Source organism: Pongo pygmaeus, chromosome 11 (genome assembly GCF_028885625.2).
Source record: "Pongo pygmaeus isolate AG05252 chromosome 11, NHGRI_mPonPyg2-v2.0_pri, whole genome shotgun sequence".
Taxonomy (NCBI): Eukaryota; Metazoa; Chordata; class Mammalia; order Primates; family Hominidae; genus Pongo; species Pongo pygmaeus.
Genome location: NC_072384.2, coordinates 77665650 through 77693595, shown reverse-complemented (window position 1 = coordinate 77693595; position 27946 = coordinate 77665650). Strand labels below are relative to the sequence as shown.

The following is a 27946-nucleotide window of genomic DNA, read 5'->3' as shown; positions in this document are numbered from 1 at the left end:
CCTAAAACATTTTGAAACATTTTTAAAAACACATTTTATTTAAAAATCTTAAATGATTAATACTATAGTATTTCATGTTAAAATAGGAAATATGTCTTGGCAGGATTTGAGTAAATTTTTTGTTTTACTTTTGCAATTTATTAAGAGATGAGTACATTTAAGTCTTTATTCTGCTTGAAATTAATTTTGATGTCTGATGTAGGATAGGGGTCTAACTTATTTTTCCCAAATATGTAACTAGTTGAGTAATCCATAATTTTCTGACTGATTTTAAATAATACTTTTTTCATTAACTAAATACACTTATTTCTATAGACATTTTATTTAAAAATGTGTTTTTAAAACATTTCAAAACCTAAAAAACTTTAAAAAGCAGACTTTAAAAAATTACTTTTACTTTTTTCTTTTCTTTTTTTTTTTTTGAGACAGTCTCGCTCTGTTGCACAGGCTGGAGTGCAGTGGCGCAATCTCGGCCCACTGCAACCTCTGCCTCCTGGGTTCAAGTGATTCCCCTGCCTCAGCCTCCTGAGTAGCTGGGATTACAGGTTCCCACCATGACGCCCAGCTAATTTTTGTATTTTTAGTAAAGACGGGGTTTCACCATGTTGGCCAGGCTGGTCTTGACTCCTCACCTCAAATGATCTGCCCACCTTGGCCTCCCAAAGTGCTGGGATTACAGGTGTTGGCCACCGTGCCCGGTCAAAAATTACTTTTTAAAGTTAAACTTTTGTCAAAGAGGAATTTTAACCTCTGCATATTAACAATAAAACCTAAACAAATTATGTAATTAAAATATAACATATCACTATGACTCTATAAATTATGGTATTTGCCATAAATGTGGGCAGGATCAGCATGTGATTGAGATAGCTGCCTACATATCAGTTACATTTTTGGGACACTTTTCGGGTTGTCTCAGTTGTCTTCAGTGGGAAGAATTCCAAAGCTCTCTGTTGGAGGTAGTCTGTGTTAGGTTCTGATGAATGGGTGAGACCAAGTCTCCAATGTCTCACTGTTAGATCTGTTCTTCTGACCTGGACCTGGCTTTTCATGCATCACTGTCTTGACCTTGGCTTGCCCTGTATTCTCTACTTTCTAACTGTTTGTCTGGTGTCTGAATCACAGCTTCATGCTGATAATTCCCTTCCCCTTGTTTGCAGACTGCCTGGCCTTCCTGGTTTTACCTTAGAGCCTCATTTCCCTGATTCATTGCAGTTCTTAGATGGTCTCACTGTGCCAGAAAAAAAGGTGCCTTCTGGTTAGCTGACCCTTCCCATAGCTCTTTCTTCAGGTACTGGCCTTTTCTTAGACATTTTCATTATACACAATAAAGCTTATAGAGCATGAGGTTGCATTTAACTCCAGGTACAATATATTTGCAGACTTACTGTAATAGATATCTGGGCTGTCTATTAAAGCAGTTTAAGAATTCATCATTTTCTTTTTTACTACATCAGTTGCGCTTTGGTTTCAAGTGTGGTGTGGGTCTTCATTTTCCTGTGTATTTTGCCTTGAGATTTGTATGTGTATTTATTGTAATAAAGAGAAATAATAATAGTCATGATGATAAGACAGGACCAAAGAAAAGTGCCAACTAAGAAAGGAAGAACAGAGGGAAATAAGATCAGCAAACAATGTTTACTTTAGCAACATGACTAAAAAAAGGGATAATGCCCCAAACAACATGGTAATCACAATAACTGTTTTGAAACTTCATATCAAATTATTTGTTGGTGGCTATCAACCACCAATTCTATTTGAAAGACTTAAATAAAGGTATGCCCTTTAAACATTTAGCAAATAGAGCTTACCTATGTGAATGTACAAAATACTCCACTTCCAACTATACTACTTCAGGTCCATAAAAGAGTGAAGCTTCAGAAACAATTTTTGGTAATCTTTTGTACTATTTAGAACTCTTTAGGAAAGAATTTGGAGATTCTTTTTGTTTACGGTACAGCAATGAAATTCTGCAAATACATATTAAGAACAACAATGATAATTTTTCACTTTTTCTCAACAAATATCAAATTAGGCCTAAAGAATGAGCTATGTAGTTGCCACATGCTGTGTCTTTGTTTTTATGCAATGTAATCCCAAGTCTTCCATCAATTCAGAACAATTAGTTCTTCTTTCTATGAAGAAAGGCAGAATAATATATTTCAAGTCATTAAAGACTAATCAATTTTCGAAAGCTTTGCCTTCCAAGCATTTTCTGGAAAATAAGTGATGTCTACTGATAAGTCATAAGTGTAAGGAGATGATTTTATGAATTGGAACTAAATGAGTGTTACTAAATGATATACCAATAAAAGCAATTTTTTGAGCTTCAGAAAGTTTGGCAATCTATTGGTTTGTGTTTCAATGGATTATTCATTTTATGTTTTTTACTTCCATTAGCTTCTCTACATTACAACTCCATAAGGCATTTGAAAGAGGATGTAGATGAAATATGAGACTGAACTTTTTCTCTGAATCTTTTGATGGGGCAATGGGCTAATATGATGTTGAAAAAGGTATGCAGGCCTAGTTCATGAAGCCGTCAGGGAAAGTGTATGGAAAAGACAAAATAAAACAAAAGCTAAAGCTCTAAAGCATGGTTTATAACCTGTTGTCTTCAGACCCCAGAGGCCTTGGATTTTTATTTTTTATTTTTATTTTTTAAGATGGAATCTTGCTCTGTTGCCCAGGTTGGAGTGTAGTGGCGCAATCTCAGCTCACTGCAACCTCTGCCTCCCGGGCACAAGCAATTCTCCTGCCTCGGCCTCCCGAGTAGCTGGGATTACAGGTGTGCACCACCATGCCTGGCTAATTTTTGTATTTTTAGTAGACACGGGGTTTCACCATGTTAGCCAGGCTGGTCTCAAACTCCTGACCTCAGGTGATTCACCCGCCTCAGCCTCCCAAAGTGCTGGGATTACAGGCATGAGCGCCCGATGAGGCCTTGGATTTATTAAGTGACCCTCTAATTCAGTGGTTCTTAACCCTACCCTGACAAACAGCCAGAAGTCAGATCCCCTCCAGGGCCCCTCCCCCTACCAATTGTGATTTAATTGGTTGGGGTGGGGCTAAAACATCAGTACTTTCCTAAAGGTCCCAGGTGATTCCAGTATTAACAAGTACTGCCAAGCTCTGTTCTATTCCTATGTATGTCTAAGTGTCTGTAGGCCAAAGAATACCTTATATACATGCATATCTTATTTCACCTTTTCTCTCTAATTTCTTTATAATTTTTCTCTATAATCTTCTTCACAATTTACAATTATAACTTTATAATTTTTGAGCTATATTTTGTAATTCAAAGACAAGGTCATTTGAAAGTGTTATGGAATTAATAGGGGCTTTTGTCATTACGTATTTCCTCATAAGTATGTTCAGGAAACATAATTACATCATGTGGATACTCTTAGACTTGAACAGTTTGAGCATTTTGGCTATGAAGGACCTAAGGTAGATTCAAGATTCTGGTTTTTAAAAATCACCCTTGTAGATTAAACGTTCGTCAAGATTAGTTCTTGGCTTAATCGTGAGTACTGGAAAATTTTACTGTAAAGTATTGGGGATAGAGTCCTTAAAGACAGAGGGAATAAAAGAGATCTTAGGCGACCCATCTTTGCCATGAATGTGGGACCTGGATAAGATTCTCAATTCTGAATCTTGCCTTAGGGAGCCTCCAGTGATTTCTCTGAGAAAGTAGAAAGAGAAGATGGATTTGTTTTGCTTCGAGGCTTCTTTCGTACCTCTAAAGTATGTTTTTTTGGGGCTGGCTGGGATTCTTGAGCATATTAAATATAACTCTTTCTCAAAGACATGAAAGCTGAGTTCAGAGATTGCTTTTTACAGCCTTTGTGGATCTTGAAGGTGGGAATCCTTTTTCTGGGTGTGCTTCATGGCACCACATTCAACTCAGAAACTTGCAGATGGGTTTGCAAGTGCAAGATCCTGGGTCAGAAATGTATCCAATTACTGTTTTCTATGAAGGAGACACAGGTCAGTTCCTTCACTGAGAAGTAAAAATTGCTTTTGGCCTTGTGACTTTGTCTTTTTAAAGGTTAAAAATCATAGCTGCGTGTTATATACAAAAGACAGATCTGCATAAAAGGCATGGAAAAGATTTCTGCACTTCTCAAGAGCAGTTGTACTTAAAATATCTGAGGTAGAAAAAATATTATGACATAAAAATACTCAAAGCAATAGGAGTCTACCACAATTATAACAGCTCATTCCAGATTTTAACAACCTTACTTTACCTTAATTTATTAGAAATCTCTCCTCTTGTAGATCATTTCTTGTTCTTTTCTCCTAAGGGAGATGAGTAAAAATTGGGCACCATTCTCCATATGATATTTCATTATAATCCTTGAGGTATTTGTTAGTTTCCTATTCAAGTTTCCATTTTCAGAAACAGGCACATTTTTTGCCTTCTTACTAGTCCTGTTTCCTCCTTACCTGGCCTTCTGTGAAGCTCTGCTGGTGATCGTGATGACCTTCTGAAGATCCTGGGCTTAAAAGCTGTTAGGCAAAATTCCTATCCTTACCTGGACAATTTTTACTTTCCATTCCAAGTTCTTTTCCTGAAATTAAAAAAAAATCGTCTATGTCTGTATCTATATCTAAATCTGTCAAACTTCTTTTTGAGCATCTGTACCATGTGGATGACCCACAGTCAACTAAACCTTGAAATGTCCACAACGAAACTCATATTCCCCAGAATCTGTTCCTCACTCTGTTCCTCACTCAGTGAATCATCCCACTACCCACCCAGACATCTGCACCAGAAATGTGGAGTCATTTTTACTTCTCTAACTTTCACAGCCTTCCAAATTAATCAGCATAGAGTCAGTTCTATTCATTCTACCTCCTAAATATCTCTCAACTCAGTCCATTTTCCACCACTCCTACTACCACTAACCACCATCCTAGCCCAGAGACGGTTCATCTCTCACCTGGACCTCTTGCTTCCAATCCATTCTTTACATGTAGCCACAGCAGTCTTTCTAAAATGAAGACTCAGTCATATCACTCCCACTCACCTTCTTAAAACTCTCTAGTGACCCCTCGCTTCCTCTATGATAAATTTATAAGTCTACACCTAGTTACTAGGCACCCTCTCATCAGCCTCCAGCTGTCTTTCCTACCCATGTCTGACACTTCCCACAAGAGCCACCTTCAGCTTCTTTCTGTTCCTCAAATTAACCAGTGTTTATTGCCTGTGGACTTTAGACATACTATTCCCTCTTTCTGGGACATTATCCTCCACCTCTCCCTAATGCTTCTCTCCTTTTTTTCTGGATAATTCCTATTGATCCTGTGGGTATCACCTTAAAGACTTCACTTTCTTTGGGAGGTATTGTCTGACCTTAGACTAGTTGTGGCACCCTGTTGTGTGTTCCATAATGCTCTGTGTTTCCTCTACTATTGTACTCATTTGTGGTGATTACTTGGTTAGTTAAATCTATTTTTTAATTTCATCTATTATTAAACTTTTCTTCCTTCTATAATATGAGTAACATGTTCCTTTATCTAATTATTTTCCTAATTTTCTTCATCTACTATAATTAATTTAGGCCTCAATTTGGGACTCAGCTTTCTTGATTGTTTTTAATTGGAAGATTAATCTACAGATTTATGTATATATTAGGAAAGTGCATAATTGTATCAGCGATTCTGATCTCCCATTAGATTAGATTAATTTGATTTTATCAAGTTTTGAGTTAATTTGTGAGAATTATCTTATAAGTAGTGTAATGAAGACACAGACAAAGCATGTCCTAAGATACATTATTTTTTAAAACCATTAAGACTTAATGGAGGCTGGGTGTGGTGGCTCATGCCTGTAATTCCAGCACTTTGGGAGGCCGAGGCAGGTGGATCACTTGAGGTCAGGAGTTCGAGACCAGCCTGGCCAACATGGTGAAACCCCCATCTCTACTAAAAACTCAAAATTAGCTTGGTGTGGTGGCACATGCCTGTAATCCCAGCTACTCAGGAGGCTGAGGCAGGAAAATTACTTGAACCTGGGAGGTGGTGGTTGCAGTGAACAGAGATCGCACCATTGCACTCCAGCCTGGGCAAAAAGAGGGAAACTCTGTCTCAAACACACACACACACACAAACAACAGACAAAAAAACAAAAAAACAAAAAAAAACAAAGACTTAGTAGAATAAATCTTTCTTCCTAGCTTTTATTTTAAATTAAAAGATTAATACTTACCGCATGTATTAATACAATTACATTTTCTCCTTTTTGTTTTTGAGACAGAGTCTTGCTCTGTCACCCAGTCTGGAGTGCAGTGGCACAATCTCGACTCCCTGCAACCTCTGCCTCTCGGGTTCAATCGATTTTCCTGACTCAGCCTCCCGAGTAGGAGTAGCTGGGATTACAGGCGCCTACCACCACACCCGGCTAATTTTTGTATTTTTAGTAGAGATGGGGTTTCACCATGTTGGCCAGGCTGGTCTCAAACTCCTGGCCTTAAGTGATCCACCCACCTTGGCCTCCCAAATTGCTGGCATTACAGGCATGAAGCACCGCTCCGGGCCACGTTTTCTCTTTAAGTTATCAGTTTATCAGGTGGATTTAGAGAGGTGAGGAGATGGTGGGGAGAGTTTAGACCATTTTTGTGACTCCTTGTCATGCTAAAGCATCCCAGTGTCTATTGTTCTCGTGCGACTTTGGATGCTTTAGCAATGGGGTAGCAACCTACTCCATAGCCTTGGTGGTTGGTCTACTCAGACTCAGAGTTGAGTTTTGGTCAGTAAGACATCCTTCTCCAGAGATGCAGATTATCACAAAGGTAAGGGCAAACAGGCTGTTCCTTCTCCAGAGTGGATTTTCAGTCCATTCCATCATGGCCAACACCATTGATGTGCAACCACCAGAATACATACCACTCTTCTTGCTCCTCCCCATTTTAAAGCATTTCCCATCAATAGATTTATTGCTCTCACTAATGACTAAAGTCTTTATCATTTAGGACAATGGTTCTCATATGAGGATAACAAAGGAGCATTTAAAAAAATACCAATGCCTAGTAATGATTGATTCCATTTGTGATGACTTTCTCAAGTTAATTTTCAGATGCAGTCAGGGGGAAGAACCACTGATTTTGGTCAAAGATGCACTTCACCTTGTTTAATAAATTGATTTATCAACCTTCTACTCTCTTCATATGTAGACTTTCACCTTTATCTCAATCTCCCCCATTCCAGTAAATGATACTTCCATCCACAGTTTCTCAAGTTAAAATCTGAGGCTCATTGTCTTTTGTCTATTCTCCCCTCCCAACCAATTCATCAGGAAGTACTACAGACTCAACTTCCAACATATTTGTCTACTTCTCTTTACCCTCATTGCCTTTTTCTTAAACCCAGACTGTCCTCATACCTTACCTGGACCACCAAAATTTCCCAACTGGTCTATTTCAATCCTGTGTCATCCTCCACAAAGTTCTTAATTTTAGATAAGAATAAGCCATCTAGGTTTATAAAATCTTAATATTTTACTACATTGGGCTTTTTTTTACATAAAAGAGTCGAATGTGTTTTATTATACAGCATTTTATTTTTAGAAATTTTATTTCATAGAATATATTTTTATATTAGAAAACTTCAAATGGGAAAATAACAATTTTTTTATACTTTCATACTTGTAGGCAGATTGTTTTAAGATAAGTAAAATAAACATATTTGAAGGATTAAGTTTTCATTTAGAATGTTTGATATTTTAATACAATTACAAAGGAGACTTCTTCCCTAAACGGAACTTCTCTACATTCAGCAGCTTTCCAAGCTCCTCTTCTTAGGATTTAGAAATTAGTAGTGTGAGATATCAGCTTTTTCTAATTTTAATGTTTCCCAAGGACATGGAACCATCAGTAGCTGATATCAACCGAACAGAGGGGGAAATTTTCAAAAATTAAATATTGTCTAATTTTCTGCAAAGTCTTTATGCATGAATTAGTAGTCTTTCTCTTTGTCTATCCTTATCAGGAAAAATACAGGAGATGTTTGATCACGTATTTAGTAATTAAACTGAATTCTGTTTAAGAGATTGGTAAATGAAGATGCAAAATCTCATATATAATGTTTAGTTATACTCTGATTCTGGGAAAAAAATCTCATTAACTCACCAGAAAAATGGGACTCAGTTGCACAGTTTCTTGAATACAAATCCTCTCAAACTTTTCCTCAAAGATTAAATTCTGGGCTGGGAGCAGTGGCTCACACCTGTGATCCCAGCGTTTAAAGAGGCTAAAGTGGGAGGGTTGCTTGAGGCCAGTAATTTGAGACCAGACTGGGCAATGTAGTGAGACCCTGTGTCTACGAAAAATAAAAAAGAATAGCTGGGCATGGTGGTGTGCACCTGCAGTCCTAGCTACTTAGGAGGCTGAGGCAGGAGGATTGCTTGAGCCCAGGACTTTGGATGCTGAAAGTGAGCTATGATTGCACCAAAGAGTTTTTTCTCAACAATGAACTTATCTGTTACTTCCTTTTTATTGTTAGTGGAATGGCATGGCAGAGCAGAGGCAAAGAGAAGTAGCTTTCAAGTTGTTAAGAATTACTTTTTAAGGTGTTAAGTCTAAAAGGTCAGAGCTTCCACAGCATGGCAACAGCTTTCCAGATGACCCCATCATGATAGTTGAAATCACAAAGCCCAGCAAAGGTTAAAGTCAAGTGTGCCAAGTTAAAGTCAAGTGTGCCAAAAGGCCTGCCTTGGCAGCTTTCCGTAATATGTCTCCATAGACATAGTTTGAAACAACTTGTTCAAGGTCCTAGTGACTAAGGAGAGTGAGGGCTGTAGCCAGGGAGTAGTCCATCGCAGAGCAAGGATTCAAAGCAGCAGCTGGAAGCAGGAGCTAAACACTGGAGCTAAACACTGACAACCCCGTCACCAGTCCAGTGGACAGACACAGCCTTGGGAACAGAATGGCGGCTGGGGGGCAGGTGAACGTGCTGTGCTCCCCACCATCCTGGGGTAGGTCGGCCCTAGGGATGTGCTGAGACATGACAGGTCTGACCAGTGGGGTTCAAAGCAACAGAGATCAGCTTCCTTGGGTGCCACAGATTACACTTAACCTCCAGAGAACCACCATCTTGCTGCTGAATTGTTTTTCTTTCTTTCTTTTTTTTGAGACGGAGTCTCACTCGCCCAGGCTGGAGTGAAGTGGTGTGATCTTGGCTCACTGCAACCTCCGCCTCCTGGGTTCAAGCAATTCTCCTGCCTCAGCCTCCTGAGTAGCTGGAACTACAGGCACCAGGCACCACGCCCGGCTAATTTTTTATATTTTTAGTAGAGACAGGGTTTCACCATGCTGGCCAGGCTGGTCTCGAACTCCTGACTTCTTGATCTGCCGGCCTCAGCCTCCCAACATGCTGAGATTACAGACGTGATCCACCGCGCCTGGCCCCCCTGAATTGTTTTTCTAAAGAAATAAGCTTTCTTGTTGTAGTTGAAGCCTCCTCTATGCTTCTCCCTGATGCCACTTCCTTCCTTCCTCTCCACAGGTAATCACTAATATAAATTTAATGTTTATTATTCCCTTACATGCTTTTATAGTTTTGCTACAGATTTGAATCCATAAACGATATTTAGTATTATTTTTAAGTATTGTGGTATTATATAGATGGTATCAGACTGCTGCTTGTTTGTTTCACTTAACATTATGTTTTTGACATTTGTTCATGTTGATACAGGTAGCTCTAATTTATTCATTTAAATTGTATAATACACTACCAAACCACAAGATCATATTTTTCTCTTGATCAACATTCAAATGGCTTCACATTTTTAATTTTCATAATTGATGTTGCAGTGAACATTTGCGTACCTCTCTTCTATATATTTGGAAAAATGTCTCTACGTATATGCCAAAGAGTGGTATGTGGAGCCTTAGGGCCTTAACAACTTTTCTATATTCTGCATAATTGCAATGCAATCTTTTCAAAATAATAAATTATTTAAAAAATATTATTGTGCATGTATAATATGCATGCCAGGATGAAGCAGTAAATAAGAGAGACAAAATCTCTGCTCTCTTAGATTTTATATTTTAGTTGGGAGGAGAACAAGTAAACTGGTAAGATAATTGCAGAGAATCTAAGTGCTAAATAGTGGCCAATGCTATTCTTCTGCTTCAAGATCTTCAAAGGTTTTCCATTGCATTTGGGATTAAATATAACTCTTTCTAGGCCTGTGAGACTTGGCACCATTTGGTCACTGCCTCCCTCTTTCACTCTCTTTGTCTCCCTGTACTCTAGCCACATTGACCTTTGACTTTTTGGAACTTATTAAGCTTTTTCCTGCTTCAGGACCTTATATGTATTGGTTCATCTTCCTGGAAAGTTCTTTCCACCACTCTTTGCCTGGAAAATTCTTACTCATGATTGAAGTCTCAGCTTACTTGTTCTGTTTTCAGAAGAACTTCCTTGATCCCTATAAAAATAAGTCCTTCATATTCAGTCTCTCTCATGCATTTTGCTTTTTTCTCAGTAACACTTACCACAATATATAAATATACATCTATACAATGTCTGCCTCACCTACTTAATTGCGACTTCCACCTAGCCCATAGCCTGACATGTAGTAGTTCCTCAGAGAAATTTAAAAATAATTAATACAGATTGCTGATTTTCTGAAAGTTTGGTCACATACTTGTTTTGAGCAGGATATTTGGCTTTGAGTTTTGATTTCCCTCTCTTTAATTGGATTCTCCTCTGTCTGGGGTTTAGGGTGGCCTCCATGGATCACCAGACCAGAACCAGGCCTCATAATGGCATTTAAAGACTCCTGGCCAGGCACTGGGGCTCACGCCTGTAATTCCAATACTTTGGGAGGCCAAGGCGAGTGGATCACCTGCGGTCAGGAGTTCGAGACCACCTTGGCCAATATGGTGAAACCCCATCTCTACTAAAATGCAAAAAAAAAAAAAAAATTAGCCAGGCATGATGGCTCGCATCTGTAGTCCCAGCTACTTGGGAGGCTGAGGCAGGAGAATCGCTTGAACCTGGGAGGTGGAGGTTGCAGTGAGCCAAGATCAAATGACTGCATTCCAGCCTGGGTGACAGAGCGAGAATAGCATAGCATAGGCACCAGTGCTTTGTTTTTGTCTTTTAAGCCTCCTTTAACAGGGGTGTGCAGAAGGTACAGGAAGAAGCCTCACTCCAACCCCTGACTTGAAATAGTTTATCATCAGACTGGATCCAGTTTACCATCTACCTTGGAGCATTTTTAGTCACAGTTACTCAGGAGTCAATCTTTTTCTTTTTGTTCCTTCCACCCTCCTTTTTCTCTCTCCTTCCCTTCTCTCCCTCCCTCCTTCCATCCATTCCTTCCTTCCTTGAAAGTGAGTTGAAGGTATTATGATATTTCACTCCCCAAATACTCTAGCATGTATATCCTAAGAATAAGGACATTCTCCTGCATAATTACAACACTAGTATCATACCTAAGAAAGTTTATAATGATACAACTATTTGACTTAACTTTCTCCAATTGTCCCTCCAGAAATATCCTTTGTGGAATTTTCGGAATTTCTAGTAAAGGATCACATATTTTATTTGGATTTCAGGCCTCTTCAGTCTTCTTTAAATTGGTATAGCTCCCATGGTTTAAATTTATATTTATTTAAAAAAATTTTTTTTTGTCTTTCATGATCTTGACATTTTTTAAGCATCCAGGGTTAGGTTTCTGATAGAATGACTGATGATCTCTACGTTTCTTAATTTTCATTTCCTGAATAATTAGATTCACGTTACACATTTGACAAGAACACTGTATTCTTGGTGATGTTGTGTCCTTCCCATTGCATTATATCAGGAGGCACATGGTGTTAATTTTTCTTCTTAAGAGTGATGCTAAGTTTACTTGTTTGAGGTAGGGTTCACCAGATTTACTCACTACAAAGACACCTTTTACCTTTGTAATAAGGAATCTTTAGGTGTGGCACTTTGAGACTGTGAGACTGTACTGTTTAAGTTAAACAGTTTTCACCCAGTGGTATTAGCATACTTAATGACCCTTGCTTGTAAACATAATTATATTGGTAGTTGCAAAATACATATTATATAATTTTATCATTTATTTTATATATTTTAGCTGGCATTCTATAGAGAAGTCTTTTATCTCCCCATACCCCACATCTTTTTGGGAGGATTTCAAAATATCATTATGTACTCATAGATTCTTTTTTCACAGGATCATTTTGGCCAGAAATAAAGAAGTTCTATATTGAACAATTTTTTACAGTGTTTAGTATGTATTTCTCATGTAAGTTTCTTATATGACATTTCATATCCTGTCTTTTTGAAATAACACGTTTTCATAAATTGCATACTATAGGCTTTCCTTAAAAACACGTTTCCCCAATTTTGATGTGTTGCAGTTGGGCTTAAAGTCTCTCTCTTCATTTACTATGGCAAACAACTATGGTGTTGACTTATTTGAATTTATATTCCTTTGGTGAATAAAAATGAAGTCAAATCTGTTATTGTGATTAAAAATCCATGGGGCTAGTTCCCAGTGATAAGGTATCATATACAGAAATATGATACCTGATGTGTACTACTCTCCTTCTCCCTGACAACAATGCACATGCAGTTAATGCTTTCTTTGTCTTACTTTTAGGATCGACGATTCAATGATGAAATCGACAAGCTAACTGGATACAAGACAAAATCATTATTGTGCATGCCTATCCGAAGCAGTGATGGTGAGATTATTGGTGTGGCCCAAGCGATAAATAAGACTCCTGAAGGAGCTCCATTTACTGAAGATGATGAAAAAGTAAGATTTCATGCCTTTTGTGAGTTGTACTTTTCTTCTTGGTCATTGATTGCTATTCTCCTTTAAAAGACAGGAATTATGTGAATAGCTGTTGGATTAGCCCATTCATGGATCAAAGAGCTTTTCTCATGGTATACAAAATGAAATGGGAGTTTTTCAATATTTCATAGAATGTGGTAAAATTGAAATAATTACTTAATCTTTTTGGTAGCTTGCTTTTCATTATAAGCCTTGGTAGCATTGTTGTTGTTCCCTGGTCTTTATCTTCCTTATAAGTAAGATAAGGATCACAACTCCACCACACATGGCCTAAGGGAAGATAGAAAATATAGGAAGATTGCTGTGTTTCAGAAACTCAGCACTTTCTCCTATATTTTTATAACTACAACGAAGAATTGTTTTCTCAGTTCTTATATAAAAATCTCAATAAAAACGAATGTTATTTAATTATTATTCCAAATTGCTAATAAAAAGAACATTACTTTTGTCCCTGAAGAGTAATTGACCTTGGTGGAAGTAATGTACTTTTTACTCTGAAATTTTAAGTTCTTTCACTAGTAGTTTATTTACCAGCTTATATTAAAAGAGAGAGTCCTCAAAGAACTGAAGTTCTGGCTTTGAAGCTTCTACCTTTATATTGAATAAAATCTGGTTGAATATTTATAAAATTTGTGCTAAAAGCTAATCTCAAATTAGTTTGTTTAAGTTTGATGACTCTCATATTCCTATTTAATTAAAAAACACTTTATAATTTAACCTTCTGGATGTGGGTTTGTTATTTGCCAATGCTAATTATAAATGCATTAAATTAATGCAAATGTTCTGGCACAGAAGGTCAACATGAAATATGATTGTAAGGAAACAAGAAGGTTTTTAAGTGAAGACAGTCCTTGATTGAGGTCATTTTTATAGTGGAATTGAGATGGCCCAACTCTCCTTAAAGGTTTATGAATTCATAGAGCATGATAGGACCTCAAAAGATTTCTTACAATGAAGTAAAATGCTATGGGGTATGAGGTACTTGTATTGGGATCCTAGGAAGCACAAAGATAAATCCCAATCATGTTATGTCATCCAGGAGCTACACAAGGCAGGAGACAAGAATCATCAGCAAGTTGTTCTCAGACAGGCTGGGGGCGCCTAGGAAAGAGAGGCTTGTTCTCACTTGGATCTGAAAAGGCTTCCTGGAAGAGGCGGTATTTGATCTGTCCTCTGAAGCAAAAATAGGCCTCCATCAGACAGAAACAGATGAGAAGGAGAGGACGTTGTTTAGAAGTGAATGTAAATGTAGGCCACTTTATTCCAATAAAGATATTTCCATGGAATGTAAGATAAAGCAGAAATTTCATTTTGTGCATTTTGTATCATAGATGGCAGAGTCCTGAGATGATGTGCCTCTTACACAGATTTAGATAGAAGGATTTGGGTTTTGCGTCTTTCCAAACATAACCACTACATACCCATGCCATCCCCCTAACAGTTTAGTTTGTACACAGATGGTAGTCCTGCCTTTGCTCTGCTGCCTTCATTTAAAAGGAACTCATTATATATTTATTCTTATCTTTGATTCCATTTATGTTAGATTTGTTTTCTGGACTTTTCTTAATGGACTTGTACCTGTGAGATAGAGCTTCATGAGCTGTGAATAATTTAAAGGGAAGATTTGCACAGGACTCTGTACCTTTCTTGAACAGCGTCAATGTTTAGTTCTGTTAAGAATGAGAGCCTGGGACTGAGTCCCAGCTCAGCTAATGACAGGCAGCTGCTTGGATGCACAGCTCACACTTATCTCTGACCTGAAGTTTTCTCATCTGTCAACTATACTATTCACCACTCTATAGCAGGAGAATTAGATAAGATCGTCAAGGAGAAATACTTTGCAAAATACAAGAAACTAGGCAAGTGTAAAATACAATTTTTTAAAATAATTAAACTAATATTTTCCCTATGAGTTTTAAAGTATTCTTCTTAATTTGTCACTTATCCTCAAGCAACTTTTTTCTTAGATTCAGCCTTATCTGAGTATTTTCTAGCTTGAAATGATATATTTTTCTCTTCTGTAGTTATCCCATGTGCCACAGTGGCATTTTATCTTCCAGCCTCTACAATTCCCACACCTGACTTGAAAACTCTACTCTAGTTTTGCTTCTTGTAAGAAGTCCTACCAGTTAGTGCAGGTAGATTGTGTTCATGCAGGTGGCACCAGCTGGAGAGTATTTTATCTCAACAACTTCTGCATATGGTTATTGTTATTTCCTGAAAGGATCCTTCCTATATATCGCAAACCAAACAGAAAAGGTGAAGGAGAAAAGCAGAAGACAAAATCTAGAAGTGATTCACGGGAAAGTATTTCTTCCAAATAAGGGAAGACAGCAAAGTATAATGGCAGTACTGGCCATATGATGAGTCTATTTGGGTTGAAATTACATCTCTGCCATGGCCTCAGTAACCTTGGGCAAGTTATTTAGCTTCTCTGGGCCACAATATTCTCCTCTTAGAAGAGGGGTGATAGTAACACTTAACTTATCTCACAGGGCTGTAGGGAGATTAAATGAGAGAATCCGGGGAAAGAACTTGGAAGAGAACTTAGGATTTAGTAGGTTCTCATGGGCGATTGATTAGCTTTTCCTGACAGCACGTGAATACATGTGAGGTATCATGTGTATGTCAGTCAGGTCTCAGTTTAAAAATTACCTTTGTCTAATTTAAGTCTATACATTCATATCAAGTGGACCTCCCAGGTTGCTGAATGGTGGTAGCTGGGAAGGTGGCACACCCAGAGAAGGATCAGAAGCTCTGCACCTCTTCCCCTATATCTCGCCCTATGTATCTCTTCCATCTGGCTGTTTCTGAGTTACAACCTTTTATAAAATTATAAACTGGTATTCTATATGAGAGATTGGGTATACAAATGGACAATGACCAGTCCACACATAATGACAGACCCACATTCTCTTCAGCAGGCAGCTTAGAAGGCCAAATCACAGTCTCTGTAGCCATCAGCCTAGCACGGCCAGGATTTGGTCAATGACTGCCACCTTCCCTTTTTTTTTTTTTATCTCATCACGCCCTCCATCTCTGCATACTTATAACTCAGAGCCACTGAGAGAAAAGCCAACTATATTCCCTGAACTCATTACCTAAAATGCCGTGCTTCTAGTTACCCTGCCTTCAGCTTCCCCATGCCAACAACCTCCACTCAGAACATACCTAAAGTCTATTTTTTTCACCGTAAAACTTGTGCACTCCCCTTTGAGTGTTCCAAATGCAAGAGATGGTGGCTGTCTTCGTTGTTATAGCATGGGATGGATAAATAGCCTGTGTTTGTCCTCATTTAAAGACAAATTTTTATTAAATGCAATCTATATGCCAGTTGCTCCTCCCTTATTGGGATTTCTCCAATTAAAAGGGGGATATATTTCTTTATAAGTTCATGAATCTCTTGCCTTATTAATGCACATACTCTTTTACTTGGTTGTACAAGGTTATCCTTATATGTACTAATTTAAATTCTACGTTTTAACCCAGTTATTTCTGACATATGCATCCACATACGAATATATTCTACGTTTGTCATTTTGGGAGATCATAAAATTTTCTTCTTTTCTTTTTCTACAGAGCCTAGTTTGCTTAGTCACTGTCCTATTAGTGAGAATTTGGATTTTTTCCTCTGTGTTTCACTAATACAAATAGCCCCTGAATGAACATCTTGAACAAATTACGTTTTTCTTTGGTGTTATTTCCTTGAGGGTATATTCCAAAGACTGAAATTACTGACTCAAAGGGCAAGAAAAGTTTTATAGCTCTCATTCCATGTTGTAGATAGCTTTTGGAAATATTGATCCCATTTACAATGGTATCAGTATGCGTACCTAATTTCTCAGAGCTCTGCCAACTTCGTTCATGTCACATTTTAAAACTCAAATTAGTTTTCCTTGGTCAGCCAAGCAGACTTCAGAAAACCTTCTACCACATTCAATAGCATATACTGCAGCAACCAAAGTAATTTCAATGTTGCCTACAAGTAAGAAAACAAGGAAGCAAAAAGGAAGCCATGTCGTGAGTGTTAGGTGAGAGGCTCTGGAGTTAGAAAGTCTCCAAGGCAGGTTCAAGTCTTTGCTCTGCTGCTTATTAACTGAGTGACCTTCAGCAAGTGGCTGCATCTCTCTAGCCTCAGAACCTCCATCACAGGGTTGTTGTGTGGAGTAAAATAGATAATAGATGTAAAGTGCTTAGGGTAGCACTTATTGTCAATAAATGAGCCTCATGAAAGTTCACCATATATTTCAAAGCCAGACTAAAGTAATTTGAACCCTGTTCGTAATTTTATTTTATACACATAACTGCCATGTCATCATTCACATGAATAGTGGTAAATTTGTTGCACATTAGCATAATATGATTTGTATGTCGTGATATCATAAAATGTCAACATCTAGAGACTATAAGTTATGTTCTGTATAATTTCAAAACATTTTGTAATATGGAAATCAGTAAATCATTTGACTGAGAGAAATTACAAATTAAATGTGGTATACTCATTTCTGGGCTATTTATGTACCTAACATAATTGTACATAGGACCACTATATTGTGTTTCTTGGAAATTCTATACCTATAATTCAGTGGCTGTGCTACATCATGTAATACATATACCCTGTAGTAGAAGAGACTGGAAAAATCACCAAGTCCGTTCCCTGCCACCTTTTCCTTCATCCAATGCAGGAAACTTTACCTGACAGATAGTCATCCAGCCTCTGCCTGAAAGTTTCCCTTTTAATGACTTTAAGATCTTCATGCTCTTTACAGTTCTTGGATAATTAGCAATAATTTTATCAGCAGTGGTGGGAGTTTGTATGAAATATAGCCTACTATATTCACATATTAATTATTTAAGTTCCATACTGACAAATTACTAGTTTGATAATTCATGTTGAAAGTACACACGAAGGCAGACCATGCAGGAGAAATGATTGGAATTTTCTGGTTCACTTTGTGGGTTTCAAACAAATATTCCTATTTTTCAGCAATATGTATAAACTAGCTGATTTAGGTGGTATGACTAGACTCTTTGCATTCAATTAAGTCATTACTTTGTTATTCCTGGGTGAGTGAAGGAAGGTATTATTTTGAAGAAGAAAATAATGAGACCTGGATAGGAGCAAACATTTGTGATCTATTAAGATGTGTGGGCACACCAGCATGAACCTGGGAAATGGAAATGAGCAAGGGCTCTTATCTGCCTTCCCAGGTTCCTATACCTCTGCCCTAAAAGTGTCATTTCATATTGCAGTGTTCCATAAAGTATGATATGTTTATTGCAGGTACTTTCCAACAGCCAATGTATTAGCAGTTGTGGCTTGAAGTTCTTCTTTGGCTAATCTCTGTAGGTTTCTTTAGCCTTGGTCACCTCTCTTCAGCTCATGATTCGGAGTGTTTGGTTACCCTGCTGCTCTCCTTCATGCCAACATGTTCTGCCACCCCATAGAGCTGGGATGCAGCCAACTTGAGCTTGGTTGCTGAGGGGCTGGCTGTGTTCCAGTAGCTTGTTACTGATGATGCCGCCCTGCCAACTGGTGTTGAGGATGGTGCCTGAATGATGCTAATGAGTCTCTGCAGAAGCTGGAGTTTTGTTATCAGCAACAGGCCTGAGACTCACAGCCAGATAATAGGGAGAATTTTATAAACTCCTAGCCTCACATTTCTAATAGTGTAAGGAGAATGTTTAGGATTCTTGAGATGTCAGGGGTGCACAAGGTATTTAAATTTACTGTAGTGAGGAGGGGAATATTGACTGCATCATGCTGAGAAGGGGCAACAAATTGATGGCTCCAGAAGACTGAATGCAGCTCACACATGTATGACCTGCATGGGATTTGACTGGCATAGAACTGATTTTTTTTAAAAATTAGATTACCTTTAGACATGGCTGCAAGCTATAGTACTACTATAATAGCCAACCCTCAAACAACTAATCAGCTTAATAAAGTCAATTTCATGGGAGCAAAGACAGATTTCTTCTGTCATCTTATGAATAGTTTCCACAGAAGGTACTTTTCAAAGGTACTTTTTGAATATTTTTAAAAAATATTGTTATGTACATGAATAGTGGTATTACAACAACTCTGCCAGGCAACTTTTTATGTTCCATATTAATTCACCATTGTCTTTATAAAAGATACACAAATGCTAAAAAAAGAATTAACTAATTATTAAAAAATACCCTTTGTGTTCTCATTTCATTTGATTTTTTCCTTTTCTGCCTACATTTCAACTAAGTTAGATTTTTGAATCTGTTGAAATAAAACTATAATTAAGGCCAGGTGAGATGGCTCACACCTGTAATTCCAGCACTTTGGGAGGCCGAGGCAGGCAGATCACAAGGTCAGGAGTTCGAGACCAGCCTGGCCAACATGGTGAAACTCTGTCTCTGTAAAGACACAAAAAAAATTTAGCCGGGTGTGGTGGCGCATGTCTGTAATCTCAGCTACTTGGGAGGCTGAGGCAGGAGAATTGCTTGAACCCAGGAGGCAGAGGTTGCAGTGAGCCAAGATCGTGCCATTACACTCCAGCCTGGGTGACAGGGAGAGACTCCGTCTCAAAAAATAAATAAATAAATAAATAAATAAATAAAAATAATAATTAAAAGTCGGTTGTTAGCAAAAAGGTTTTAAAAGTCCTGGCAGATGGCTCATGATTTCGTTATATTTGATCAATAAGACTTCAGTCCTGGAATAATTTGAATTGAATCCCATAACTCATTAATTCCAATATTTTATCTATATTTAAATGATCTACTCACTGCACTATTTGTCTTTTAAAAGCTGTTAGCCAGGCTTCATATGATCACTGTGAAACTATAATTTGTTCACCAATTTGTTTGTGTTTTATGTGTTCACTCGACTATATCTGACTGAGTGGTTCAAAAACAACCAAGATTCTTCTGTATCATAATCCATCCAACTGTTTACAAAGAATTTTAAAATCTGGAACTCAAGTGGCACTGCAGCTTTCTACCAAAAATAAACCAGTTTCTGTAATTCAGTGATAGCTTTAGAAGGCCAATATAATTCAGAGAAAAATGAAATCAAGAATTATATTGAAAACAGAGACCATTAAGTTCTCCAAAAATGTTTCATTAATTATTTTGCTCATTTTTCTGAAAACCTTCCTGCCTTATCAATAAAAAACATTCACTTCTCTTCTTACAATTGAATCTTAACATAGATGTAGTGGGAATAAAATAATGGAAATAAAATTTATTGAACACTCTGGCAAAGATGCTGTGGTAGACGAAGTTGGAGTTACAAGGAAGAAGCAAGCATTGGCCTGGCCTTGAAAGAACTGAAGTCTTTCTCATTCACTCTTCTAAAATGCTGCCAAGACAGAGGCAGAAAGAAATGTATAATACTGGCAAGCATACTTTCATTCTTTATTAAGAGAAACAGGTATGTTTGGAATTCAACATCTTTGGTTGGAATGCATTGGCTTCCCCCCCCCCCCCCTTGTTTTGATAGAAATGGAATTAAGTGAAAGTAGTTAGTCTTTTCTGTAGTCTTCAAATTTTATAATGCCATTTATTTTTAATTTAATCCCATTCAATTATTTAGTTGTTATACATTGACATTAACTGCTGTATTTTATGACTTTGTTTAATAATTTTGTTCTTTCAGGGCTGGAAATAAACTTAAAAAAACAACAACAACCAAGATTTATGGGAAAACTATTACCAACACAGTACCTGCCAGAACTCAGGTTAAACTTCAGGGATTTTTTTTCTATTGGAGCAATATTGCCATGGTGTCATGGCTCTGGTCTTTTCCTCTTCTTGACTTTAGGGTAAAAAGGCAAATCTGCCTGCCAGGGTCCAGCTTAGGGGTTAACATTCAACAAAAACTGGTCTACCCTGTCCCTGATTTTGTCTTGGGCTTCCCACTCCCATACTTTTCCTTATATTCTTACCTATTAATGGAATTCTCATTTCCACCTTTCTTTCAAGGCTTAAGCCAAATTCTGTCATCTCAGACCTAAGTAGGCACTATTCCAAAAGTGATTATTGTTTGTCTTTAATAGTGTTTCCTAATATTTTATAGTTTAACATTTTTTTCCAGGTGTCCCCAAAAGATTGCAGTTGAATTTTGACTAACATTTATTGAGAAAATATATAATGATTAAATATTAAGGAATTTAAGGAAATCAGTAACACAATAATTGAACAAAATGAAGGATGATACCTACATAGTGTATTTTTAAATTCAAAATGCAGATAATGCTTGGTATGCATGTAGATTTACAGGCCTCTTGCAGCAGAAATTCCAGTGTCTTCTTGATTGCTAATATACTGGCATTTGTAATTTCCTGCTTCCTTAGCTCCTCTTTTTATGTTTCTAAGAGCTACCAAGGAAATGATAAATGCATAGTTGCAACATCCTTCTTTCTGTTTCTTTCCACATACTCTGCAGGATGTACATAAGGTAGTTTGCAGTTATCAGGAACATGAAAAATAAATGAACTTAGTAAGTTATAGGGCTGTTACTGTTACCGTGCTGAATGTGGAGGACTTTCCATGATCATTGATCTGCATACTATTTTTAATAGCTATATAGTGTTCCATTTGTGTGGAAGAACTATTCATTCATTCACTATTTATTGCGTTTCTACTTAGTAGACAGTATTATGTTTGAGACACGATTCCAAATGCTGAAGTTAAACTGATGAATTAGGCAGACAAAAATTCTTGCCCTCTCAGAGTTTACATTCTAGTGATAAAAAACAGACAACAAACAAAGTAAATATATAAGTATATAATGTAATTCCAAGTAGTGATTAGATACATAATTTTTTTAAGAGAGGGGGCTCGCTATGGTGCCCACGCTGGTCTTGAACTCTTGGGCTCAAGCACTTCTCCCCTCGGCCTCCCAGAGTGCTGGGATTACAGGCGTGAGCCACCTTGTCTGGCCAGGATATGTAATTTTCATAATTTAGATTATTCAATTTTTTTCTGTAGCTTTTATTTATACGAATGTGCTTAATTAGTCTAGGTAATATCAAAAGGACTAGCAGTAAAGTAGGATATTTCACTAGGAAGCAAGATTTGATCCAGAGCTGTGGCTCAAAATAACTATGATAAATTGTGACTGACTTTTCAACAGAATCTTTCTTTTTTTCCCCTTTACTCCAGGTGTTCATGTAAACTGTGAACACCTGGAGTAAAGGGGACTCAACTCAGTTACTGAGTTCATTTATTTTTCATGTTCCTGGTAACTGCAAACTACCTTACCTAGATCCTGCAGAGTATGTGGAAACCCCTCTAGGCTGCCTTAGGCACTAAAACTTGAAGTTCAAGAAAGTATTGTCTTATTATTATGTTCACCTTAAGTAACTTTTTGTTGTATCTTCTTATCAGTATTAAGTTGTAATCACAATTTCAGTTTGCCATCCCCTGAACTGGGGAAGTTAAGAGACTGGATGATAATAACCTGACATAGCCAGGCTGTAGATATGCATCACAGTGCTGAACAGACAGGACTCTGGCACATCTAGGAGGAAAAGTTTGGGGGGTAAGGAGAGCTCGGTGCGTTCTGATATTAAGGGACTGATAGATACATCCATAGCTCTTAACGCTGGCAGGACTTGAAACAGTATTTTAGTTAAGCCACTTCTAAAAGTGCAAAATGACAAAGAACTGTCTTATAAACTCTTCTCTGATTTATTCAGGACTTGGACAGGAGAGAACAATTTGCAACTGTAGATTAGAAATAAATTTGTTGGCAGGCAAAATTGTTATTAAAGAACTAGAATGGGATGTGGTGAATTGTTATTTACTGGAGATTTCAAATTAAGATGGATAACGGTCTTCTTTGAATAACTAGTTTAGCATTATTTGAATAAAAGAGCAGGGTTGCTTCTTTTCATCTTAGAATGCTGAAATACTTGAATTTGAATTTTTAAAAATTAAATTCCTTTCTGATGAAAAGTAAAATTTAATAGAATCCAAGTATATTTGTCTGTCTTTGAATTGGGTATCTCTGCCTTTCTTGGATTTTTTTTCGTTTTCTTTGGTGATAAGATTATTTCCTAATTTTAAAAGTAATATGAGCTTATTATAGAAAATTTGAAAAATACAAAAAAAGGAAAAATTAGTATCACCCATAATCCTAACTTTCAGAGATAATACTGTTAAATTCTTGGTTTATTTACCTATATTTATTTATTTTTACCTACAAATAAAGGTATGTTTTAAAAATTTGCATAAAGTAGTACACACAGTATTTTATCATGCTTTAAATAATTCTTCAAAGATGTAATTTACATGTTTGCATTATTTTCCACTATGTACTTATACAATAGTTTATTTAATCATTTTATTTCTTAACATTTAGGTTGTTTCAAAAATCACATTCTTACAAAATTACAAATAATGACATCTTTACAAATAAGTCTTGGACTGTGTCTTAGAATAGCTGTTAGGTTGAACTATTAAATTGCTGTTTTGTAGGTCAAAAATGATCCGATATCTGCAGTTTTATATGGTTCAAACTAATGCTTAGGATTACTGAGTCAAGGGATTTAAACATTAATTTTTTAAACAGTGTTATTGGGATATAATTCACATATCATACAATGCTCCATTTAATTCAATGGTTTTTAGTATATTTGCAGAGTTGTGTAAACCATCACCACACTCAATTTTAGGACATTTCCATCACCCCAGAAGAAACCCTATACCCATTAGCAGTCACTCCCCATTTCCCCCAGCTCTCCTACTCCTAATACCAGTCTAGGAGTGGTACCTTCTAGTCTACCAGTCTACCTTCTATCTCTGTGGGTTTGCCAGTTTTGGACAATTCATATAAATAGAGCCATATAATATGTAATCCTTGGTGACTGACTTCTTTCCCTTAGCATAACATTTCAAGATTCAACATAACATTTTCAAGATTCATCCATGTTGTAGCATGTATCAGTACATCATTTCTTTTTATGGCCCAGTAATATGCCACCATATGGATATACCCCATCTTATTTGTTCATCCATCAGTTGATGGATATTTGTTGCTCTTTCCACTTCTTGACTATTATGAATAATGTTTCTATGAACATTTATTTACAAGTTTTTGTGTGAACATAGTTTTTTCACTTCTCTTGGATTTCACTTCTCTAGGAATTGAATTGCTGGGTCATAAAATAACTCTAGCGTTTAACCTTTTGAGGAACTACCAGACTGTTTTGCAAAACAGCTGCATTATTTTGAATTGCAACTCGCAATGTATGAGGGTTCCAAATTCTCCACACCCATGTCAGTACTTCTTACTATCTTTTTAATTGTAGCTATTCTAGTGAGTGTGAAGTGGTATTTCATTGTGGTTTTCATTTGTCTTACCCTGATGGCTAATGATGTTGATCATCCTTTCATGTGCTTATTGGTGGAACGTTTGTTTTAAGGGCTCTTGATAAATTTCACTCATTTTTCTCTCCAGAAAATTATATTAATTCATAATGCCAATAGCAGTATATGAACTCACTAAACTTTTATCAGCTTCGATAATTTTTACAAATTGCATTCCCTTGATTTCTAATTTCACTTTATTTCTACCCTTTGATTTATTCAGTGTATGCATGCCTTCCACAAGGAATTAATCAACCATTGGTCTAATTTTTGATATAATTTTTTATAACTGGCATAATTTTTTAACTAGAAAATAAACACTAGCATGATGCAAACTGACCTAAGCCAATTCGACCACACAACTTCTAGGTTATTCATAATACCTCCTAGGTACCTCATAATAGCTTCAAAAGAGTTTGAATTTGGTGGAAGCTGGCTACTTTCCTATAATCTTGCTATTTGGTTTTAATAAAAGCAGATCTCATTTTCCAAAGAACTTAAAACAGATCTACCATTTGACTCAGCAATCCCATTACTGGGTATATATCCAAAAGAAAATAAATCATTCTACCAAAAGGACACATGTACTTGAATGTTCATCACAGCAGTATTCACAGTAGCAAAGCATGGAATCAACCTAGATGCCCATGAACAGTGGATTGGATAAAGAAAATGTGATACATAGACACCATGGAATACTATGCAGCCATAAAAAAGAATGAAATCATGTCCTTTGCAGCAACATGATGCAGCTGGAGGCCATCATCATAAGCAAGTTAATGCAGGAACAGAAAACCAAATAATTCATGTTTTCACTTTTAAGTGGGAGCTAAACACTGGGTGATCATGGACATAAAAATGACAACCGTAGACAATGGGGACTACTAGAGGGGGAAAGGAGGGAAAGGGGCAAAGTTTGAAAAACTAACTATTGGGTTATATGCTCAGTACCTGGGTGATGGGATCATTCATATCCCAAACCTCAGCATCACACAATATACCCATGTAACAAACCTCACCTACATACTCAAATCTAAAATAAAAGTAGAAATTATAAAAAATACAAATAAAAAGCAGATAGACCAAATCCTGCCACACATAAAGATGTTTATTTAAACAAAATTTTGTGGGCAAGTTGGGTCAAATGGTTCATATACTCTATTCAGCAGTCTTCATGAAGCCCAAGCTCTCTTTATTTTAGATAATACTAACTTTCCTAACAATATTTCAAAGGCAGAATCTGGTTTTCTGCTGGTGGGCAAGCACCAATCCTTTGACCCAGTGGCAGGATTAAACAACTTCAGGGCTTATCTCTAAGGAAACAAGTTTGGAACTTACTAGATTTTCATACTTTATTAATGCAAAGGTAGGTTGTATGTTCTAGAGACTTAGAATATTATAACTGCATGTATCTTGAATAGGACTAATTGCAGTGATAAGAGTTGATATCTAAAATCCATTGTGCCGATTAACAAGCTACTGATTTCACCAGTGAAATCCATTTCTAACGTTGCAAGGCCCCATGCTATTGAAGGCAGACAAAGATCTCTGGAGCACTTGTAGTAGCCACATTTTGAGTGCAGCTTTCTGAATACCCCTGGAGTATAAATTCTCACTAGGGTGACTGTCTGCTCCTTGATGGCATGTTAAACTTACACCACACACACACACACACACACACGCACACACACACACTTTCACATTGTCTTTGCTAAGGATTGTAAAGCAAATTATAGACATCAGGACAGCATGCAGTATTTCTCAGTGTTTTCTTTTCTTCTTAAATGAGAAAATGATGGAAACATTTAAGTGTGTACTCTGTGATAGGTGCTTTGCATATACTGTCTCATTTAATCCTCACAACAACCCTGTTGATATTATTATAATTCTCACCTTATGGATGAGAACACTGAATGTGAGCGATTTTAAAAATGTGTCCAGGGTCACTTGACTTGTGCTTGCAAAGCCAGGAATTGTCTGCAACTGTCTGTCTTGGCACACCACATGGGGACACTCGGTGGATGTTCATTAGTTCCCTACTGTTGCATCTTCACTTTTGGGACCCATGAACAGGTAGATGGGCCTGATATACATGTATAGAAGGTTAAATAAACTGAGGTTTAATAATTTTGTGTGTGTGTGTGAGGAGAGGGTACTTGACACGAGGAAAACATTATTTCTAAATTACATTGCCTGGTGGCATTTCAGCTTTCCATAAATATTTGTAACCACACTTGAGCTTTGTGTCTGTAAGAAAAAGTTTAAAACTAACAAAGAGTTAGAAATCATTAAAAAATAATAACGGCTTTATACATATACAGCTATGAGGTAGATACTTTAATATTTTCATTTTCTTCAATTTTGTGCTTTTACTGACAAAACATTTTTAAATTTATGGTTGTTTATTATATTTTCCTCAACTGAGGATGAAAAGAAGGTGAGGATTAGTCTAATTTTAGCATTTTTCTTGCTTTAAAAAGTTGTGCCTCAAATCAGAATTTGCAAATAGCATTTGATTGCACTGAGTGATAAAGTGAGGTGTTCCAGTGTAAATTACCCTGCAGCCTACTTAGAGCTTTTTCCTATGTATAGCAAAATTTATGGAGTATGCTGTTTAAATGAAGCCACATCATATTTCCTGTTGGAGAATTTCAAATATAATATAACTCTGTGACATACTTTGTAATTTCTATTTTTAACAGTAGGTAGTGATTTAAAAAATCTACTTGGATATTTATTTTTTCCTTTACTTCTTTTCTGAATTGAAGGTAGGAATGAAACCATTTTCTGGTCATTTTCCATTATTTCCTTTTATTTCTCCCACATGTGCCATGGATAATATCCTGGCTAGATATGATTGTAGGTTATTTTCACTGTCAGATTCTGATTCCATTGCCAATCAACAAAAGAGCATTTCCCCCACCCCTTTCATATTCTGCACACTCTATTTAGAAATGAGAAAAAGTCTCAAAGGTAGGCACGACTATATTACCAAAGCAGGCGGCAAGGTGCCCCAAGGGAGGGCCCAAGCTGGAGTGAGAGTATGTTAAGAGGGGAAGAAAGTAATGAGTGGTTTTGAAAAATGAGGTTATGTAAGTTAGAGCTACCCAGAGATGCTTTGAAGGTCTATTAGACACAGTTCTTGAAAGGGGGTTTAAATAAAACTAAAATATAATAGCAAACTCTCTCACTGGAGAGAATTTAAAATGATTCCTCACAAGAATTAATTGACACCATCAGAAGGCTGGAACGGGCTTTAACCATCCAAAAAGTGTGCTTGGTATTTTGGAAGAATTGCTCTCCATAGCATATAATAAGTGGCTGTGGGAAATCAGTACCTTTTCTTTAAAGGTGCCACCCAATGTTTAATAGCATTGGGTAGCATCATAGCGTCTGGGCAGTTTTAACTCCATTCTCAGTGCTTGGTTATTTGGTATACTTCATTTACAAAAAACCTATCCATATCTGTCTTCTTTCTTTCTCTTAAAAAAAGTTTCTGATTAATTTTGCAAAGCTTTATTATCGACATCAATTTTGTTTGTCCGAATGTCTCAGTGATACTTGTGATGTAGCGTAACTGAAATTTGTTATAGGTATTCCACTTTCTATTTCCAAACCCAGAGTGAGGCATCAGAATAAGTCTTCAGTTATTTTCCCTTGTCGTGAAGACAGAGAACCATGATCCTTGGATGAACCTATAAATGTCCATTGCTTCTTTTCAGTGGTTGACTCTAAATTTATTTTTAAGTCTCGGCTTAACACTTGGACATGATT

The 27946-nt window shown here is 36.9% G+C and overlaps 1 protein-coding gene across 2 annotated transcripts in view; it reads left to right on the top strand.

Annotated features, from left to right (window-relative positions):
- PDE11A (phosphodiesterase 11A) overlaps positions 1-27946 on the top strand; it is a 466208-nt gene that overhangs the window by 48890 nt on the left and 389372 nt on the right. For both annotated transcript variants that reach the window (XM_054478305.1, XM_054478303.1), the window contains exon 2: positions 12626-12784. In XM_054478305.1, coding sequence (XP_054334280.1) covers positions 12626-12784 — 159 coding nt within the window. The remainder of the gene's footprint in view (positions 1-12625; positions 12785-27946) is intronic.